The sequence below is a fragment of the Lipophrys pholis genome (assembly GCF_963383615.2).
Source record: "Lipophrys pholis genome assembly, chromosome: 7".
In the NCBI taxonomy this organism is placed as follows: Eukaryota; Metazoa; Chordata; class Actinopteri; order Blenniiformes; family Blenniidae; genus Lipophrys; species Lipophrys pholis.
The window spans coordinates 24,812,126-24,832,872 of record NC_137638.1 but is presented as its reverse complement, the minus strand read 5'-3'; the positions used below and the strand labels follow the sequence as shown (position 1 = coordinate 24,832,872).

Below are 20,747 nucleotides of genomic sequence, written 5' to 3'. Positions count from 1 at the left end.
AGTCATGTAGGATACAAAAAGCCTTCTTCTCAATGTAAGGGGGGTGTAGCTGTATGATATCTGCAGTAGTGGTGATACAATGATTTTTGAAGCAGTTGTGACTTTCCATTTTAAAGGTTTGTGACCCTGAATCATGCTAAAAAAATAGAATTTTGGTTATCATTTTACCACAGTTAAACCTCTATGCTGTCTTTCAGTGCCTCCTAAAGTCACTGGCCTTAAGGAGGAGAGCGTTAGTGTGATCGAGGGCCACATGGTATCACTGCTGTGTGACGTTCAAGCTTACCCTCCTCCGGAGATCACCTGGACCAGAGACGGGCAGATCCTCCACTTCAGCACAAGCGTTCACATTCTGCCGGGTCAGACAACCTCCAATACTCCAAAAAGTGCAGAACGGGAATATTTTCAGTGTTGGAATGTAATTGTGGCCATGGTATTAGATTTTTTTAGCCCTCTTTGATATGTTGTTTTTTTTTTTCATCAGGTGGCCAGATGCTGCAGTTACCCCGAGCAAGACTGGACGATGCTGGACAATATGTGTGCACAGCCACCAACTCAGCAGGCCAGGATCAGAAGAGTATCATCCTCAAAGTTTATGGTGAGCTAATACACAGTGAATCATTTGCACCGATCGGCTACATACACAGATGATCAAACCTCAAAACACTGTCCAGACATCAGAAATGTTTACTTCAAACCAGCTGTGACCAGAACGGTTCATAAATCATGTCAGTTCTGAATAAATCAAACTGAGATCATGTCCTTTCTGTGTGTGTTTGTGTACAAATCCAACAGTCCTGCCCACCCTGAAGCCCCGGCATAATGCTGAGTCCGACTCTGTGACCCCTCAGGTTGGCTCCTCAGTCACATTGGGATGTGAAGCCCATGGTGTTCCCGAGCCTGAGGTCACATGGTACAAAAATGGGCTGCAACTGGCTGCTGGAAATGGGATGAAGATAGATCGCCACCAGCTGGAGATCCTGGGTGTTCAGGTCAGGCGAAAAAATGATTGGCCGTCGCACACGTCCAAGGCTGCAGACAAAGTAGAGGGTAAAAGCTAAGCATTTTAAGTGGGTTTCGGTAGTACTAACACTGAGTCTACAGTTCAAACTTTAACATGTTGATGTCTATAAATATTTATATTTCAGTACATGTATGATTCCACAAAACACTCAATCTTTCTATGACTGTTTTCACTTATATGTAATCAAGCACAGGTACAGGGGTCACGCATTACATCACGAATTTATTAACGCGACATCAACATCTGCAATATACTGTTTATATGGCAAAAGACAGACTGAAGTGTCATCAATTATATTTCCATGTACTATGCAATGCATGTTCTACAAATTCAAAATGACATCATTCTAAATAGGGAAGAAAAGTGTAATTAATAGTAACAATAATAATAAGATTGTATGAATGAAGGATTTTAATCAATTTAATCAAGTCTGCTATTTGGAAGAGTAAATATTAAAGCACAAACAAATTAACATAATCATTTTTTTGTTCTTTGTTTATTTCATTGCAAAACTTGACAACATTATTGCATGTTCACCTCATATCTTGCACCCCTGCTTCTACAATCCTTTTTTTTTTAACCTCAAACTTCTCTTCTTGATTTGTAAGATGGCAGACGGTGGCAGCTACACCTGCAAAGTGTCCAATGTGGCTGGTCAGGTGGATCGGACATTCAGGATTGCAGTTCATGGTAAGAACTCCTCGACACCGTATTGAGAAGGAAGTGGTCAGGCTTTTGAAATACTATATACTATACATTTGTACCCAAATCAGCTAAGTTAGGATCGCAGGTGAAGGAGCATTTATGAGACGAATCAGCACTGAGCAGGACTAGGAAGACAATCACCATGAGCAATAACCCTACAAACATGTAGAGACAAAGCTGGAGTACACAGAGAAAACCACTACAACACTATTACACTCTGTTTTTCCAAATGTTTCCACAGTTCCACCAGTACTGGAAGGGCCTCTTCAAGAGTCATTAAATTACACCCTGGGCTCCCATGTGGCCCTGCTGTGTGAAGCCACTGGAGTACCGGTCCCCAGCATTACTTGGCTCAAAGACGGGACCCCAATCGGTAAGTAGGATCCAGGAGCATTTGAAGATGGAAAATACCAACATGGCTGGCGTGACAGCTCAAGAGTGTGGATGTGTTTGCTTTCCAGAGAGCAGCCTGCAGTGGCAGTGGTCCATTCGGGGGAACCGGCTGGAGCTCGGCCCTCTCAGCCTGTCTCACGCTGGAACGTACACCTGCGTGGCAAAGAACAGTGAGGGGCGAACACAGAAGGACTACACAGTCACTGTGCAGGGTAAAAGGTTTTTTCTTTCTCCACAGTTGGATTTTCACATCATATGGGAAAATAAGAACAGCTTTATTGATTGATCTTTTGTCATATTCAGTGTCGCCCACTATCCTGGACTCTGACCGCCCATCTGATGTGAGTGCACCCATGGGAGAGGAGCTAACCCTGGAGTGCAGCGCGAATGGAGTACCAACACCTCAACTCAGCTGGTTGAAAGATGGAGTAACTGTAAAGGGATCAGACACCCGTCACATTGCGTAAGTCTCTCACAGGTCCTACCGAAAGCATAAGGTAATAATCATACCAAAAATAATATATATCTTTCAGTATATATTTTCCTAATGAAAGTAGCACAGTTTGTCTTACATGCAACAAAAGAATCAATCAGGTCTGCTCCCTAAAGGTTTGAGGAAGAACAATATTAATCATCATCATAGGAGATAATGCGTAGAAATGGAGACTGTGTGGACAGATAAATGGTTTTATGGCTTCTTGCCCAATTGCATCACGAAGAACTGCAAGAGCAGCTGTTTTACAGCTGTCCACCAGATTATGGACATCACATCATCTTGAGACAGCAAATAACTCTGTGTGTGTGTGTGTAGATCTGTGGTTGACCGTGAGAAACTGGTGGGAAGACGATCATGATGATGACGATGAGGAAATGTGGTTACGAGATGAGGCGCACCAATAATAGAAGCCTGTTTAGAACAGAGTGACTATACTGTATATGTGTATATATGTAACCCCGCAGCATCACCCCTGATGGCAGCACGCTGACCTTACTGAGGCTGAGTCCGGAGGACTCTGGGACGTACACCTGCTTGGCTATGAGTCCGGCGGGCCAGGAGAGCAAACTTTACACCCTCTTTGTACTAGGCAAGTGTCATCAGTCGGTGCTTGTGCATGGCACAGTTCATGCTGCTGAGTAAACCAATTACACATGATTTGGTTATCCACAGTTCCTCCATCTATTTCTGGTGAGACCACCATCCCCAGAGAGGTGCAGGTCACTCAGGATACCGCGGTGACGCTGGAGTGTCAGGCGGCAGGAAACCCTCCACCGCAGATCAGCTGGCTGAGGAACGGACGTCCTCTGCTCCTGTCCCCCCGCGCACGCCTGCTCTCTGGCGACACCAAGCTGCGGTCAGTTTAGATCATCGTAACATCCTCCACAAACACTGACACTGACAAGACTGCTGAGGGTTTTCTAAATGTTCTCCTCTTCTACGTGAAAAGGATTTCTCCCGTGCAGCTGTCGGACTCCGGAGTTTACACGTGCGTGGCACGCAGTCGAGCTGGTCTTGCTGAGCTAAGCTACGACGTCCAAGTCCAAGGTGAAAATCATAACATACCACCAAAGAGGGTTCATAACATGTGGCTGTGTAGGTAGCTTTGTGTGTGTTTATGGTCCACAGTGCCCCCTGGAGTGGATCACGTTGAACCGGTGGAGCCGGTTACAGTAGTACAGGGATCCTTGGTGACGTTAACCTGTGAAGCGCGGGGCATTCCCCCTCCCACGCTGACCTGGCTGAAGGACGGCCAGCCGCTGTCGCTCCACCGCAACCTACTGCTGGACGGGCAGGAGACGCGGCTGCAGCTGCCAGATGTGGCTCCTTCCGATGCAGGCCTCTACAGCTGCGTGGCGAGCAATCAGGCTGGCAGCAGCACAAAGAGCTTTAACCTCACTGTGCTTGGTAATGACAAACTAACCTGTGATCTTCTTTTATTTCCACAAAGTAGTGATGATACATAAAAACTGAGCCAAAATATTGTATTTTTCAAACCCAGAGCCTCCAAAGATATCCACCTCCAGCTCTCCAGACGAGCTGACCATAGCGGTGAACAGTCCTCTGGAGTTGGAGTGCTCCGCTGTGGGGGTCCCACCTCCCACCCTCAGCTGGCTCAAAGATGGCCGCCCACTGGAAGGAGCTGGCATCGTTCATCAGGACGGTCACTTTGTCCGGATCAGTAAAGTTCAGGTAAATTACACATGAACTGATGTGACATGGAAGAAGTCCACCAGGTTTTTATTTAAATAATGTTTATGCTCCTGAATAAGTTGATTCATTTCTCTCATGATGATAATACAATTATTACATTTTCCTCTGAATACACATTACCAACTGGAAGCTTCAATCTAAGCAAATACATCATTGTTATGCGAGCAGCACTTATACTGATTAACGCTGTGTCTTTAAAGGTTGAAGATGCAGGTCTGTACACCTGCTTGGCCAGCAGCCTCGCTGGAGAGGATGGAAAAAACCACTGGGTCCGAGTCCAAGGTGACACAAGCTGTTCTTGCATATTGTTCAGCACGGAAGAAATAGATCACGTCAGCCTGCTTCCACCACTTCCCTCACCTACTGGTCGCAGCTGGAATTTGAATAATGATTGGACAAAGCGCTGCATGCATGTTTTACTTACAGACGCTCCCAATAATATCTGTATTTACAGACAAGGCATTAAAAACCCTTCATATTTAAAAATGCCCTAATGTATTGAATTATCTTCTCCTTTACATGATCATGGTATAAACTGATACCATGTTTAAAATGTCAACACTGGTTGTTGGTTTGACACATTGCTTATTATTCTCTGGATGTTTTCCAGCCCCGCCGACGCTGCTCGGCTCTGGTGACATGAGGACACTGACGGTGCCAGTTGATGGACATCTGACCTTGGAGTGTCTGGCTGACAGTGACCCTCCTCCTGACATTGAGTGGTACAGGGATGACACCAAACTGCAGGTACAGGAGCCGCAATAACAACGGCACCGAACCAATATGTTGTACCAGGCTCCCACTTTGTCTTTCCTACTTTCTGGTACAACAGCTGGGTGGTCGAGTCCAGCGGCTGGCAGGGGGTCAGTACCTGGAGATACAGGAAGTCAAGCCTGAGGACAGTGGCCAGTACAGCTGTGTGGTTACCAACATAGCTGGAAGCAGCAGTCTGTTTTTCAGTGTGGAGATTATCTGTAAGTTTGTATGCCAATTCTTTTTCATCAGCACTATTTTATAGAAATCATTTGCAGATATTTTTCATACCCTCCGAACTGAATGAAAAATAAAACAATCCAAAATTCTACAACAGGTAAAACGGGGACATTAGTTAAAAGATATACAGCACAGACAGAGGACAATTTGTCACTGTGAAAACTAAAACAATGTTGCTTATGTTGATTCTGAAAAAGACCATCTATCTGGATCTGCATGATGGGCCTAAATTTAATTAACATGCTGAATCAGAGAAAGCACGCTTGCGGGAGCAGATCCCCTGGGTGCTGATTGTTTCTGGCAAGTGTTGTGCTATTTTACGCTTTGTAAGCCTGTAGTTAGTTGTGCCGTCAAAAATCTTGTTGCCTGCAGTTATTCTCTGGCGCTCACAGAATCAAAACATACGTGGAGCCCATTTATGCTAAAAAAAACCATGTGGGGACAAATCCCGAGTTATTCATTAGTTTATATCTATTTCCATATTCCAAAATAATTTTAAGTTTTAAGAAAAGAGGGGCGTGTGTACATCCTTCAAGTTTATACTTTTATTGTGAATGAAGGTGGCTTATTAGAGCAGTGAGCTTGTGACTGAAAGACTGAGTCAGAAACCCTTTGATGGTTGCATCATGAAAGTCAAAAATGTGGATACCCCTTAATGGAACAGCCGACAGTCAATCTCCTCTGAATACACTGGGGTTTTTTTTTTCTTAACATCAGCCTTGTACATGTCCATTAAAATGGCAGCAGCAGCTCCCTCTACTGATCATTCCTTCAACTGTAGAGAACAGCTTTTCTACATTTAAGTGAATACTCCTAAAAGCAAAAGCCCCGGTCTTAAATTAGTAGAGCTAGTTTCAAACGCTTAGTATTCACTTTAAAGGGGTCTTTTATTTAATTTTACAAATCCAGAGCTTACACTATCTGTTTGACCTGTAATATTGGACTATAAACATTGAGGTAGAGCTAAACAGTGTTTAAAGCCAGCGGAACAACCCCAAATTTTTTTTGCCATTTGGACCTTCCTCTTATTTATTTGGAGCTTCAGTTTTATCATTTATACATTATCACTCTTGAACCTGTTTGAAATGAATGACAAAATGGGGATACTTATAGTCTGTTTAAAAATGTTAAACTCTTTAAAAAAGTAAAACTCAGCAGAGACACGAGATTTAGAAGGTGACTCAAATGGAAATGTGTTTTAGGGATATTAGATTTTATCACCAAGAGTTCAGACATAATAAATGATGTGCAGTTCAGCGATGTGGCACATTCAAACCATATGTGAAAAGTCTCATCTAACAATGATGGAATAAACACACCGTGCCTCTAAAAGGATCATCAAATGAGCACCGGGACGCTGGTTTCATGTTTAACTGGATGTTGGGGGCTGCAAATTAACACCATCAGGAAAAATGATTCAGGGGAAACTGTGTGTGTTTAGATGGTGACATCATGTTCCAGCGAATAATATTCATAGCCTTGCAGATTTGTGAAACATTCAGTAGTGCCTCGGCTCCATTTAATCACATGTTTGTACTCCCCCAAAGAAACGAGCAACATAACCCGAATAAGCCATTGTTCAATAATTCAGAAAGCAGGAGAGCTTAAACAGTCCAATCTTTCAGTTTGTTGAGAACTGAAATAGGAGCAGGCCCCGTCCTATTTCCGACTGAAATCACTTTTGCAGAAGGATCAGATATGAAAGACATCTCCCAATGAGAAGAGAAAATTTTTTTCTCATTCATCTCAAGTTCTTGGTCCCAAGTGAGACAAAACTCTATCAAACAAAGTTGGAGTACAAATACCGACTAGCGATAACGTCGAATTAAAGAAAGTGTTAATAAGTGGTTGCAAAAAGCATGATCATGAAAAGCAATGACTTAAAAATTAAATCTAAATATCTCATATATTTTTCACGGTTCATATTATGAGGATATCTGGCATATTGTTGATAATTAAACCATTTTCATTCCAAACTCAAATCAGATGGGGAATTTGTCATCTTTCCCTTCAGTGCCCCCGGTAATCAAGGGAAGTGGTGCTGTGGTGACTGTGCATATCGGCCAGGATGCCGTTTTACCTTGTGAAGTGGAAGCCGGCTCCTCGCCTGCGGTCATGTGGCGGAAGGATGGATTCCCCATACCTAAAGACAACAAGAAGTACGTTCTAACAAGACCACAAGCTTTGTTTTAAATGAATAATGTCATGCATTACTGTCAAACCACAGCTGTTCTGCTCACATTATGTTAAGCTTCAGTAAAAAGCCCATTATTTCTCCAAACTCCTGTTTACTGGAGGAAGGAAACCTCCTTCATCCTGAATGATGTTTTCTGTTTGCCTGGGAATGTTCACAATTCCTGTAACATTCTTCAGAAGCATCCATTCTATCACATTGCATGTCAGACACACTATCATTGTGTCCAGTAAAAGTTTTCTTGTGGCTCTTTTAGATTATGCATTTAAAAAAATGACCCCACATGTAATCTACAGGAACAGTGTAACTTCATATAGACTGGAAAAACTGTACCAAGCTGCAATTACGAGTCATCAGAACGGTTAAAGAACCTTTCCATGGTGTGAAAGCAACATATTGGGGCTATTTTACTTTATAAATTCACAAGTTTACAAAGCAGCATGCCTCTTTCCTCCTGACATAAAGCAAAGCTTATCTCTCTTTGTTGCTGCTACTTTTATTGCCATGAGTCCATAAAGCCATATTTTTTAGTAATCACTAGCAGACTATGAAGCATCTTCCCCAGAATGACTGATATAGTTTTAGTGAAGCGGATCACCCACAGTGTGACCGCTCAGCAAATGTCACCACGAGAAAATTAGTAACATATATATTTGAGGGAAGAAATTAAAAGTAAAAGTGTTGTAATCCGTTTTTAATAAAGTAAAACGTGTAACTACTACACTCTATACGTCATTACATCCTCCAGGTACACTCTGCTGTCAGAGGGCTCTCTGGGCATCGCCGGCACTCAGCTGAGTGACGCTGGTCGCTACTACTGCACAGTGTCCAACCAGGCTGGTTCAGATCACAGGGGGATGGATCTTCGTGTGTTTGGCAAGTATATATAGTCTTGTTTCTATAAAATCTCCTCTTTGTCCTCATTTTCAGTTTAGTGTAATATTTGATGCTTCCTCTGTGTGGAGCATGTCTGTGAAGCACAAGCTGTTCGTGTCTCTTTGTCAGTGGGTCCTTCCATCAGTCCGGGCCCATTCAATGTGACAGTAACCGCGGGGATTAGAGCTGTGCTGAGCTGCGAGACGACGGGCATACCCCCACCTAAAGTATCCTGGAAGAGGAACGGCGCTCCGCTCGATGTAAGCCTGCAGCCTGGTGCATACAGGTAAGCTGTGACTGTACTCGCTTTGAATACATAACATGAATGCAGCACGGCGATGTAAACTGATGCAATGTTGCTTATCTGTCCAGGTCACTGTCCTCTGGGTCCCTGGTTCTTTTGTCCCCAGCCAATGAGGATGAAGGTTATTTTGAGTGCACTGCAGTCAATGATGTCGGAGAGGAGCGCAGGGTCATCGAGGTCATCCTGCAAGGTATCGATTTGGAGTTTTGCCCAATAATAAGACTGCAGAATGTTATTTCATGTGAATTAACGTATGATTCTGACAATTTCCCCTGCAGTGCCGCCCTCTATTGAAGATGACGTGACAGCGGTTAAAGCGGTCAAACTGTCTCCCGTGGTGTTGCCTTGTCACGTACAAGGACGCCCTCAGCCCACTGTCACCTGGACGAAGGGAGGAGCCAAGCTGAGCTCCAGAGGGGGAAGTTATCGTGTCCTTCCCACAGGTGAGACAACATTATTAGGAAGTTATACTTGTTTTATGCCTCTGTGCGATATGATACATTATGGCTCTTTGGAAGAACAAGGCCCCATCAAATCTGACACTGTTTATGTATCTTGGCTCTCATTTTTATTCAGGAGAGTTGGAGATAACCGCTGCCGTGCCAAGTCATGCTGGCAGGTACACATGCTCAGCCCGCAACCCAGCCGGAGTGGCACACAAACACATCGCCCTCACAGTGCAAGGTCTGATTGACACTGCGGCAGGACACTGCGCGTACAACGGCCAAACGCTCGCAGCGTCGTCATCCTGATTGACACTGTGTCTTCATTGTGTTCAGAGCCACCAGAGATCAAGCCGACGGCAGATGAAGTGCAAGTGGTGTTGCATCACGCGACCGTTCTTTCCTGCGAGGTCCAAGGCTTCCCCAGACCATCGGTCACCTGGCAGAGAGAGGGGGTTCCTATAGCTGCGGGTGAAAAACACTAGCACGGCACGCTTTATACAGCGCTATTGTAAATGAATTAAAATCAATGAATTTATAAACATGCTCCACGGTCTTCATTCCGGTGGGTCTATAACAGGTCACCGGCTGGCTGTGCTCTCAAACGGAGCTCTGAAGTTCTCTCGTGTGACACTCGGCGATGCCGGGACCTACCAGTGCCTGGCGAAGAATGAAGCTGGTGTAGCTGTCGCCAGGACTAAGTTAATCCTTCAAGGTAAGGCTGCTTGCACAAATAGAAGAAGAAGAAAAAAAAACGTGGTAACATTTTGCAGACCCTTTGCGAATTTCAATTCTCTCCTTGTATACACACCACATGGTTAACCTCTGTATTTAGTGGTTTATGAATGACTGAATAGCCCTGTGAGGGGCTGGCGACATGTCCATGCGGTACCCTGTCATTAATCCATTGTCAGCTCTGCATAGGCTCCAGCTCTTGAGGCTTTCGTTTGGACAGAGCTGGTATAAAAATTGGGCAAATGAATCATTAAATCAATATTTACCCTCTTCTTGCTTCTGCAGTTCCACCAGTGTTGAGTGTCCCTCGTGTTGAGTACACCGCTGTCTTAGGCCAGCCTGTCAGTCTGGAGTGTGTCGCTGACGGACAGCCTCATCCTGAAGTGACTTGGCAAAAAGAGAGGAGGCCTGTGGTTGATAGTGCTCATGTACACGTCTTTGCCAATGGAACCCTGGCAATTATGTCCTCTCAGCGCAGTGACGCAGGACTCTATACATGTACTGCTAAAAACCTGGCTGGTCGAGCCAGCCACGATATGAGGCTGCTCATTCAAGGTGTGAAGGCTTATTGCAATTCCATCATGTACTGCGTTGAGGCTATACTGTAAAGATGCTAAATGCTGTTGTTGCCTTTCAGTGCCACCCATGATTCCTCCTGCACAGACTGAACTGTCAGTTGTTCAGGGATTTCAGGCCCTGCTGCCCTGTGCAGCCCAGGGCTCGCCAGAACCCCGGGTATTCTGGGAGAAAGATGGAGCCCCTGTGCCCAAGCTTCCTGGAAAATTCACTGTCCTGCGATCAGGAGAGCTGATCGTCGAGCGGGCTGAGGTCAGTGTAATCTGCACTTTACTGCCGCGACATGTGTTGTGGTCATGACAATCGATCCTGACAGCTGCTTCTTTTCACAGCCCGGGGATGCCGGCGTGTTCACATGTGTCGCCACCAACGCTGCAGGCTCTGCGAGGCAGGACCTCCACCTGTCAATAAACATGAGGCCGGCCTTCAAGGAGCTGCCAGGCGACGTCACCCTGAACAAAGGGCAGAGTCTGGCCTTATCCTGCCACGCTCAGGGAACACCTTCTCCCGTCATCTCCTGGACGACCAACAACAGACCCTATGCAGGTACTGAACTCTTCTTTTTTATTTAAATATGACACAGATCAGGGTTGTGGTACTGCTAAGAGTTAAATATAACAATGTTCCAGGTGCAACTGTGGACGAGGCAGGCAGGAGCTCCATCATCATCGAGAATGTGACCGTGAGTGCTGCAGGGACCTACGTGTGCATTGCGGAGAACAGTGTGGGCTCCATTCGCTCGCTCTCATTTGTCCGAATCAGAGGTGAGCTTCTTTTGCAGCGTTTGCACTTCATTACATTTTCCACAGATAACATGACTTTTGATAGGCTAACTGTGTGTCTCCAGAGCCTCCTGTGTTGAAGGGTGAAGCCCACATGTCTCAGACGGTCATCCAGGGCGCCTCTGCTGTGCTCGACTGTCCGGTCCAAGGAGACCCGAGCCCCATCCTGCGCTGGCTCCGGAATGGAAAAATTCTGCTCCGCTCCATGCGGACGCAAGCGCTCCACAACGGCTCTTTGGTCATTTACAGCATTACTGTAAGTCTAACTTTCCATTCCACACTTTACAGCGGTGACTGCTCGGCTAGAAGTGGCTTGGTTGTATAATTAGGTCTCCTTTCGCAAACTACATCAACCAACGTTTCATGTCGGGGAAAACAGTGGAGCAGTATTCAACCTCTCCATGCTTCATCTGCAGTCCCCTTGGGTCGAGGGACAGTGTGTGACTCTCCTGCTGTGTCCTGCTTTCTCTAAAATCACATTCAGTCCAGTCAGAGAGGCTAACAGTATTAGCAACAGAGTGAAGAGGCGAACAGAAAGCTGGATGTTCCCAGACTCTGCTTCTCTTTCCACAGCCTGTAACCTTGTTACGGTCTCTAACTGCTGCTATAATTGCACAGCCTGCAGCTGAGACTTTCTCACAGACGGATGACTGTCCTTTTCAGAGATCGCTCTAATGTGAAATCTCCTCTCGCTGGCACAATAATATCCATTATGGCCAAAAATGTAATGGTGCAAAGTCAAGTGTCTCATTGAAAATGTCACCTTTTCTTCCTGTAATGTTGGTTTTTCTTCAGTGCGAAAACTGTCTGTAATTCAATAACACAGGTTTGTGATTCCATCAAAGGATAATTGTTCCTCGGAGTGTGAATCAAGCCTAAATCTCCTTCTTTCGGATTCACAGGCAGCAGATGAAGGGGAGTATCAGTGTGTGGCCGAGAGTGAGGCTGGAACAGCGGAGAGGACCATCACTCTCAAAGTTCAGGGTACGTTCAGAACATGTCCTTCGACACACTTCTATGGCTTAACAACTAAGTAAATTGATAAAAACTCTTTTCAAACTTCCCCCCACAAAACAGGTGCTCAAGTGTTTCTTTCCAGCCTGAGGTCCTTATTTTACTTTCATCTCCTTCTTTGTGCCAGTGAACGGAGGCTACTCTAACTGGGAAGAGTGGGGTCCCTGTAGCAGCTCCTGTGGGCAAGGCTTCCAAGAACGAATCAGATTATGCAACAATCCAGAACCAGCCAATGGTGGACGATCGTGCAGCGGCCCCAGTATTGACTCCAGGAAATGTCAGACTGGTCTGTGTCCAGGTACAACTGACGCATATTCCTTCGAGATGACATTTCATGGGCTTCATTGCACTTTATGAAACAATTTGTCATCCATCCTGTATTATCTGGTCAGTTAAGTCACTACTATCCACACATAGGCTTTTGAACGGGTATATATTAATCTCTAAATCAATCCTTGGACCTCCGCCGGCCTACATCTCCTCCTGTACTCCACACTCGAGGGCCTGTATTACCTACATTTATTACATGTATGTACTCTGCCCCTTTAACCTGGAACAGTTCACATTAGCAAGTTGGAAAGTTTGATTATATTGAGGTATTTTAAACAATTACAAGCATTTGAAAAATCCCCTGGATTGATCTTATTATACTTTACAGAAACTGTATGTTTGTCAGCCTTTTATATTGTGTATTTGTCTAAAGCTGCTCTTTTTTGAAAATTGGATCTCAATGAGAGTAACTGTGAAATAAATTACACAACTTTCAAGATGTGTTATCAATGTGTTTTGTAATGACAGTGTGTGAAACGTAATTATGTTGTAGAAAACATTAAACATATTGCTGTTTGCTGGTGAAAGGTGACGTTCCACGTAAGACCAGAGGCAGTCTGATAGGGATGGTGAACGAGAGGGAGTTTGGTGTGTCCTTCCTGGAGGCAAACATTACAGACAACACGGAAGACGGGAGCAGCACCCTGCAGGCACGCCTGGACAACATTCCTCCCACTGTGGGTGAGTGATCGCACATTAGATCCTCTCAATCTCAGAAACGTCTGGATTGTTTACGCTCTGCTTTGAAGACAAGGCAAATGTACTTGTTGCAGTCAGTCCCAACACAATCAAGACTTCTTTATAATGCTAAAATAAGAGTATGTAAGTTGTTTTTTTCAGTGTTGGTGTTAGAGAGTGCATTAAAGTGTTGTATATGTTTCTGAAGGGCAGAGGGACTTCTGGGATTAAAAGGATGGTTGGAGTGTGCCTGCTAGCCTTGTATGCCTAGTAGTGTAACTCTGCATTATTTATTTATGTTTATTTTAGTCTGTTCATCTCATTGAACTGGTATAAATTCAAATTTCAGTGTGTAATTTCAATAAAAGCTTGAAAGTATTAATGTTACATTTCCATATGTTCCTATATAGTCCATTGCAGTGATCTTTTGCAGTAGTTTTTTTTTTAATATATTTTTTTAAGTAGCTAAGAGCTGCTGCCATTTGTTTGCAGGTCCTTTGCTGCGTGTGCTGGTGTCTGTGTTCACGCCGGTCTATTGGACCACTGTGCTGCAGAGCGGAGCAGCCAGGAACGGTTACTCCTTCACTCAGGGCCAGTTCAGACAGGAGTCTCAGCTGGAGTTTGAGACTGGTGAGTTTTACCCGTCATCCATTTTTCTCCATGTGGAAATGCCAGTTGCATTTACTAATATTCTAAACTTATTTATTTAACATAGTGTATGTTAAAAAAAGGAACCTGAAAAGTTGCTCAATGGACTCAAGTAAAAAAGAAAATGTAATTGTAAAATGTGCGGTATGGCTTTTGGGCGCTCTGCTGTGAAACAACCAGCAGGTGGCACCACTGAGACGCACACAGGCTTACACACAGGGGTCATTACCTCTGAATTGTTTCAGCATGCTCCCCTGTGGCTGTGAACGATTTTATTGTTTGTTTCATCAGGAGAGGTCCTGCGTTTGACCCATGTTGCCAGAGGCGTGGATTCTGAGGGAGTTTTACTCATCGACATAGTGATTAACGGATTTGTTCCCCCCTCACTGTCGTCATCACATCTGAGCTTACAGGTGAGTTCACTGCTGTCGCTACTGCAGGTATGTAAAAGACCTCAGACATGACCCGTTTTCGAGACGTACGCACTCTGGAGAATTTCATGCTGTCATCTCCCAGATCGTGTCAACTTTCTCTGATCTGATGTTGTTTTCGTCCTGCAGGAGTTTGATGAGTCATACGTGCAGACGGGCCAAGGGCAGCTGTACTCATGGTCGTCCCAAGCCCACCAGAGAGGAGGAAGCCCCATGGTGCTTCGCTGTAATCACACCATTATTTATGAGGACCAGGAGGAGCGCCAGGGCCCTCTGCTCCAGCTGCTCAAAGTCTCCGGTGTGAACAGCTTCTACAACATGTTGACTCTCACTCTGGACTTCCACATCACTGCCAGCCTCATTATACCAGGTCTGAGAGACACAATTGCAGATTTGAAGTTTGAAGACGTGCTGGGATTAAATGCTGCAGTAGCTAACGGTGCCTCTCTGTTTGCAGATGGTTATGAACACACATGCCCTAAAGGGTTCCTTCTTGACACAGCCTCCTACTGTGCTGGTATGCTGTCCCACTTTATTTGAACATTTGCCACTGTACCCGTGTTCTTATCCTAATTAAATAATGTTCTTATTAGATGAAGATGAGTGTGCGCTGCAGTCTCCCTGCTCTCACTCGTGCAACAACATCATGGGAGGCTTTTCCTGTTCCTGCCCCTCTGGCTTCACTGTTTCTGCGGAGAGCAACACTTGCCAGGGTGAGACAGAAGATAATTATTCACAAAACCTGCTTTAGGTTAAGAAAAAAGGGTTTTTCATCTTTAAAAACGTTCGCTTCAGCATCTATCCTTATGCTTCAATCGTCACCATACAGATATCGACGAGTGCTCGCAAGGCTCACACATGTGCCACTACAACCAGCAGTGTGTCAATACATTGGGGACGTATCGCTGCCAAGCCAAGTGTGGACCAGGATTCCAGCCCAGCATCACAGGAACCAGCTGCGAAGGCAAGTCATCGCCGCTCAACAACATTTTCTTAATATCTCTTATATAAGTGTCCTCGGCTGACCTCGACGTTTACAACTTTTGAAGAAAGATTCTGTGCTTGCTGTGCAGTATCTCATGGAGAAATCACAATAAAACTGTGTCTGTTCTTGCAGATGTGGACGAGTGCCAGGAGTCTATTATCTCCCCGTGCCAACATCAGTGCCTCAATTCTCTGGGTTCCTTTCGCTGTATCTGCCACCCTGGTTACCAGCTGTCAGGGCAACGCTGCGTCGGTCAGTCAGACGTCAGACCTGCAGCACTGCTGTTTTCTAGACTTTGTGGATCAACTGTAGTGTCTTTGTATGGTTTGCACGTTCTCCCTGTGTGTCTCTTGGTTTTTCCTTTTGTTTCACAACTTGGACGGATGAATGGAATGAGTGATCGTCACTTTGATATAATGGCTGCTCTTTTACAGACGTCAACGAGTGCATGAGGAACGTCTGCCCCGCCCACCAGCAGTGCCGCAACACAGAAGGAGGGTACCAGTGCTTTGACAGTTGCCCTGCTGGGATGACCCTAGCGGAGAATGGAGCCTGCATGGGTTAGTGCCTGCCATCCGCTGATCTCCCGCTAAATTTACCAGTATGCCATACATAAACCTTTGCCTGAAGTCACCCCTGCATTAGAGGCAGGGAACAAATCTACCATAGCATATATATATATATATATATATATCTGTAAAGTGCTGTGAAATAACATCTTCTGAATATTTTCCAGACATTGACGAGTGCCAGGATGGGAGCCACATGTGTCGCTACACTCAGATTTGTCAGAACACCGTCGGAGGCTATGGCTGTGTGTGTCCCAGAGGTTACAGATCCCAGGGAGTTGGGCTTCCATGTTTAGGTGGGACATCGCTTCAATAAAAAAAACAGCAGCAACTCTCGAACAGCAGCACATATCAGAACCAACTGAAGTTTTCTTTGGCCTTCCAGATGTTGACGAATGCCAACAGACGCCGAACCCTTGCGCCTACCAGTGCCGGAACGTGCCCGGCAGCTTCAGGTGCATGTGTCCTCCGGGCACGGTGCTGCTTGGGGACGGACGCTCCTGCGCGGGGCTGGAGAGGGGGCAGACCTTCGCCAACGGCACCAGGGTCCGAGCCAGACTCCGCCCCCAGCTGGTCTCGTCCCTCGGCAGGCCGATCCTGTCCAGGTCTCAGGGAGTGTCCCGCATCACCAGACAGAGCTGCCCCGCGGGGTACACTAACAAGGATGGCACGTGTGTTGGTAAGTGTCGAGCAAGAGGTCGCGATAACACAACATTTTACATCACTGAATAAATAGTTTTAACACTGATGGAAAAGTTTGATTTGTAAATTAATGATGAAAGAAATATATATACATACATATCATGTAGCTCCTCCTGTAAATAGTATTTGTTGTCTCTTCTGTTAATTTCATTTAATTTTCATTACTTTTTATACATCTATATATACAGTTACTTTTTTATTATCTTTTTTAAACTTCCTTCTCTACATTCCTAAAAAATATTTTATCAATGACATAAATATTAATAGAGCTTAATTCATGCACTAAAATACTTTCTTGTCATGATTTCTTCTCAAAACTAACAAAGAACAAGGCATGATGGAAAAAAATGAAGCAGGTTCTGGTTATGTTTTATGTTAACTTTCTCTAAATAATGTGAAACGTTTTACTCTGCAGCATTTCACATGACAGCGTATGAATTTATTGTGATAATATTCTACTGTGGAGGTTTATGGCTTGACAAACTCTTATTAAACATTAAAAACACATTTGGGGTCACATGATATTCTGTCTCCCAACATTCTGACTCTCTCACTCACTTGGTTTGGATCATTTCCTGCACAGATGTGGACGAGTGTCTGCTCAGGAAGCCGTGCCAACATGAGTGCCGAAACACCATTGGCAGCTTCCAGTGTTTGTGTCCTCCAGGATACCAGCTGCTGCCCAACGGCAGAAGCTGCAAAGGTAATCATCTCCACCCAAAGAACTGCTTTTCCTCTTGGTTTAAGAGGACACTCTGTAATATTTTGTGATGAAGTAACAGGCAGGATGCCACCTCAACTCAAAAAAAAAAAAAAAAAAAAAGACTATATAGGACTTATATTCACTACCAATGCCAGAAAGCCATATTACTAATGCTTATTACCGCTCTGCTCCACCGTTATAGACATTGATGAGTGTACAGAACAAGGCGTGCAGTGTGGACGCAATCAGATGTGTTTCAACACTCGAGGAGGATACCAGTGTCTGGACACACCCTGTCCTGCATCCTACCAGAGTGGAGGAAGGCCTGGGTAATTTGCACGGCTAATGAATACTGCACTCTGCGTAAAGACAGTGGTTAGGCTGCACGTTCATGTTGAAACAATTTGTTGTGGAGTCACTGACACGTTCCTTCTTCCCTGCTGACTTTTAAAGGACCTGCTACAGGCCCTGCTCTCTGGACTGCACCACAGGAGGCTCTCCTCTGATCCTGCAGTACAAGCTGCTCACGCTGCCCTCCGGCATACCGGCCAATCACAACGTGGTGCGCCTCTCAGCCTTCTCGGAGTCCGGCGTCCTGCAGGAGCGCACCTCCTTCATGATACTGGAGCAGGAGTCGGTGGCGGGCGGGACGGGGCGGGCGTTCGGCATCAAGGACGAAGCCGGCAGGGGGATCATCTTCACCCTGCGGATTCTGGACAGACCGGGACTGGTGCGGCTCAAGGTGCAGGCCACCACCATCTCGCTGCAGGGACGCATTACCTACCAGAGCATCTTCATCATCTACATCTCCATCTCAGCGTACCCCTACTGATCCCACACAGGAAACTGTCCCTCAGTGGCCTTTGGAAGCCGCCACACCCATGCTGTGCCTTGGACACTATGCAAAGAAAATCCACCGTACAGGACGAGGTGGGCTGCGTTACCGGGTGTATTTCATGAAGACACAAAGCCCATTTTTAAATGTTGCTTTCAGTGGGATCCGTTTAACGATTGCTGAGCAGAACATTTAGTATTGAAGACGTACGGATGAACAAAAATCCGCTGTTCGTGTTTTTAAAGTATTTACCCCAGATAGACTGAACTCATCATTTTCATTCATAAAATACAGAAAAGTGTCAAACAAGCACTGATTTCTTTTTTTTTTTTTTAACACCTGTCAAGATTTACCAGATCTTTTTTTGAAAGTTCTGCTTTGTATCGTTTTCTAAGTTAGATTCAAATGTTGCATTTCTATTTTTGGGATTGGTTTATCCTCATATAAATATACTTATGTCGCCCACCGTTGGAAATACAAGCCTACCACGAATATTTCCGCAGCTAAGAAATTGTACCACATTTCCCCCCCATTTTTATTACTTTAATTTATTGAAGTCGTTTGAACACACCACCGGTCACGCACAGCGTGTGACATTGTAACGTCACCCGCTTGTGCTCCGTCTATTTTATGTGTTTTTTTTTATGCTCGTTTTTAACAGTTTTTCTGTCTCATCACATGTGAAGGTGCTTCTCGGAAAGTACTTCTGTGTTTTCGTTTGGATTCCATTTCACTGAAAGCAAAAACAAGCAGTCATTAGGGAATATGAAGCACAGCCGGCGTTACCAGATTCTTCACTGTGGTTTTAACAAAACAGCTCGTCTGCCCTGCATTCAGCAACGCTTCAGCATCCTCGTGTCAACATTCACAGTTGGTGCTCCGACATGTGCCGTCAGTGTCGAAATCGGCGAGCGCGGTGTTTACCCTCTCTCCCGCAGATGAAACTATCATGTCCCTGTTGTTGTAAATGAGTGATAAATGTTCGTAGAAATAAAAAAACACTTTTCTTATTGCCCTTTGTTCCATTTGACTTTAATTAGACAAAAATTTTCATAACTTATTCCGCATCTGACAACTTAGATTATATCTTCTTTATTTGTCCGAGGGTGATTGTTAAGGGGCAATGCGCACTGTAGACAAGCAACAGACAATCGCATCTGGGCAATTTAGAGTAAAAAAAAACAAACCCTGACATGCGTGACTTTGGATGTTTCATTTAAGAACACCTTTCCACTATCATGAGTCCCATTTTTTCCTGACTATGAGTCACTTTCTTGTTGTTTGGGTGGTCATGTGACTAGTAGAAAGCAGAAACATCCCAACAGAAATAGAGTCCAGAGTGTCTCACTTGAAGGGGGCTGGAGAAAAGCAGAGAAATTGTTACTGTGAAGAAAACAAGGAAGTCAAATCGTGGGCTTAAAGAGCGATTGATAAAGGGCGACTTACTATCAGGTGCGACTCCGAGACCAAGAAATATGGTACATACAAACCACATGAGCCACTACAGTAATGTTTTGCCCAGGTTTATTTGTATTTCCTCATGTTTCCTGATGTCTGGTGTCACACTCCCCGTCTTTGGTTGGTGTCTTCCTCTGTGTTCCTGATCCCCCGTGATCCAAGACAGCTGTGTCTTGTTACTGTGTGTGTGTGTGTGTGTGTGTGTGTGTGTCTGTGTCTGTGTCTGTGTCTGTGTGTCTGTGTGTGTCTCCCCCTCAGGTTTGTTCTTGTCAGTCCAGTAGAGTCCAGTCTGCTTGTCCTCTTCATCTGTGTCCCTGGTGTTTCTCTGCACCTTTTTTGGACTTTGTTTTTTCATTTCTCTTTGGTGAAAAGAGTTGTGTTTTTACATCTTCCCTTCCAATAAAGAGTCTCTTTGAGTCCCTTCTGAAGTCTGCATGTGGGTCCGATCTGTCTTCACAACCTGTAGCAGCCCCAGCTGACGACTGTAAAACATTTCCTAATGAAGTCACGCGAATCTCTTTGTCTTAAATTCAAAGCCAATCTTTTCTAATACATCTTGCTGAGTTCTAAGTTTATTTTAAACTTATGCTGTATTGTGTTGGATCATGTCTTGATCTATCTATCGTCATCTTCACATAAAGTACGCACATGTTTATCCGATTAACTGGAAAATGAATTGACCACAGTTGTGCATGTGTGATTGTCCATGGCTTTTCATCCATCTTCTTCACCCAATGGTTACACGGAGCTGAAGCCAATCCCAGCCCACACAGGGCAAAGGGCAGCGTTCACACTGAACACACAGATCTTCTCTCTAAAACAGAACAAACATCAAGAAAACACACACTCTCCCGCCTACAAATCATTTAAAGTCACATAAAGAAAATCTAACAAGTGGTTGAGTTTTCAAACTTCTTTCACATCTCAGTTGACACAAGTGGAGTCTAGTGGCTCATCTTTTCTCCAGGAAACCTGCATTGAGGTGATCCAAGTGTAAGAAGAGCCATAAGAGAAGATAAAGAGATTTCATGCAACCAGTTCAGTCTCTAACAAAGCATCTGCTCTTGGTAGTGGTTCCTAATGACGGACATATTGTTCATCTGGTGTCTGTGAAAACACATTATTTTCTGTCTATGTAATTACTGAATTTTATAAGGTTT

General features: G+C 44.7%; 1 protein-coding gene across 1 annotated transcript in view; it reads left to right on the top strand.

Annotated features, from left to right (window-relative positions):
- hmcn2 (hemicentin 2) overlaps positions 1-20,007 on the top strand; it is a gene marked incomplete at its 5' end in the record, with an annotated part of 46,888 nt that extends 26,881 nt beyond the window's left edge. Inside the window, 44 exons of the mRNA XM_080466582.1 lie at positions 198-359; positions 485-598; positions 796-992; positions 1,633-1,714; positions 1,971-2,102; positions 2,191-2,334; positions 2,426-2,585; positions 3,083-3,207; positions 3,291-3,474; positions 3,568-3,665; positions 3,747-4,025; positions 4,120-4,310; positions 4,532-4,613; positions 4,942-5,078; positions 5,164-5,305; positions 7,339-7,483; positions 8,267-8,394; positions 8,524-8,680; positions 8,767-8,888; positions 8,977-9,141; positions 9,275-9,382; positions 9,478-9,612; positions 9,722-9,856; positions 10,162-10,431; positions 10,514-10,704; positions 10,785-10,998; positions 11,082-11,216; positions 11,300-11,490; positions 12,137-12,218; positions 12,376-12,546; positions 13,107-13,259; positions 13,749-13,886; positions 14,196-14,317; positions 14,465-14,705; positions 14,793-14,852; positions 14,929-15,048; positions 15,165-15,299; positions 15,453-15,572; positions 15,755-15,880; positions 16,057-16,185; positions 16,275-16,568; positions 17,175-17,294; positions 17,497-17,623; positions 17,748-20,007. Of these exons, the coding sequence (XP_080322708.1) occupies positions 198-359; positions 485-598; positions 796-992; positions 1,633-1,714; positions 1,971-2,102; positions 2,191-2,334; positions 2,426-2,585; positions 3,083-3,207; positions 3,291-3,474; positions 3,568-3,665; positions 3,747-4,025; positions 4,120-4,310; positions 4,532-4,613; positions 4,942-5,078; positions 5,164-5,305; positions 7,339-7,483; positions 8,267-8,394; positions 8,524-8,680; positions 8,767-8,888; positions 8,977-9,141; positions 9,275-9,382; positions 9,478-9,612; positions 9,722-9,856; positions 10,162-10,431; positions 10,514-10,704; positions 10,785-10,998; positions 11,082-11,216; positions 11,300-11,490; positions 12,137-12,218; positions 12,376-12,546; positions 13,107-13,259; positions 13,749-13,886; positions 14,196-14,317; positions 14,465-14,705; positions 14,793-14,852; positions 14,929-15,048; positions 15,165-15,299; positions 15,453-15,572; positions 15,755-15,880; positions 16,057-16,185; positions 16,275-16,568; positions 17,175-17,294; positions 17,497-17,623; positions 17,748-18,126 (6,842 nt within the window). The 3' untranslated portion in view covers positions 18,127-20,007. The remainder of the gene's footprint in view (positions 1-197; positions 360-484; positions 599-795; positions 993-1,632; positions 1,715-1,970; positions 2,103-2,190; positions 2,335-2,425; positions 2,586-3,082; positions 3,208-3,290; positions 3,475-3,567; positions 3,666-3,746; positions 4,026-4,119; positions 4,311-4,531; positions 4,614-4,941; positions 5,079-5,163; positions 5,306-7,338; positions 7,484-8,266; positions 8,395-8,523; positions 8,681-8,766; positions 8,889-8,976; positions 9,142-9,274; positions 9,383-9,477; positions 9,613-9,721; positions 9,857-10,161; positions 10,432-10,513; positions 10,705-10,784; positions 10,999-11,081; positions 11,217-11,299; positions 11,491-12,136; positions 12,219-12,375; positions 12,547-13,106; positions 13,260-13,748; positions 13,887-14,195; positions 14,318-14,464; positions 14,706-14,792; positions 14,853-14,928; positions 15,049-15,164; positions 15,300-15,452; positions 15,573-15,754; positions 15,881-16,056; positions 16,186-16,274; positions 16,569-17,174; positions 17,295-17,496; positions 17,624-17,747) is intronic.
- Positions 20,008-20,747: the final 740 nt, after the last annotated feature.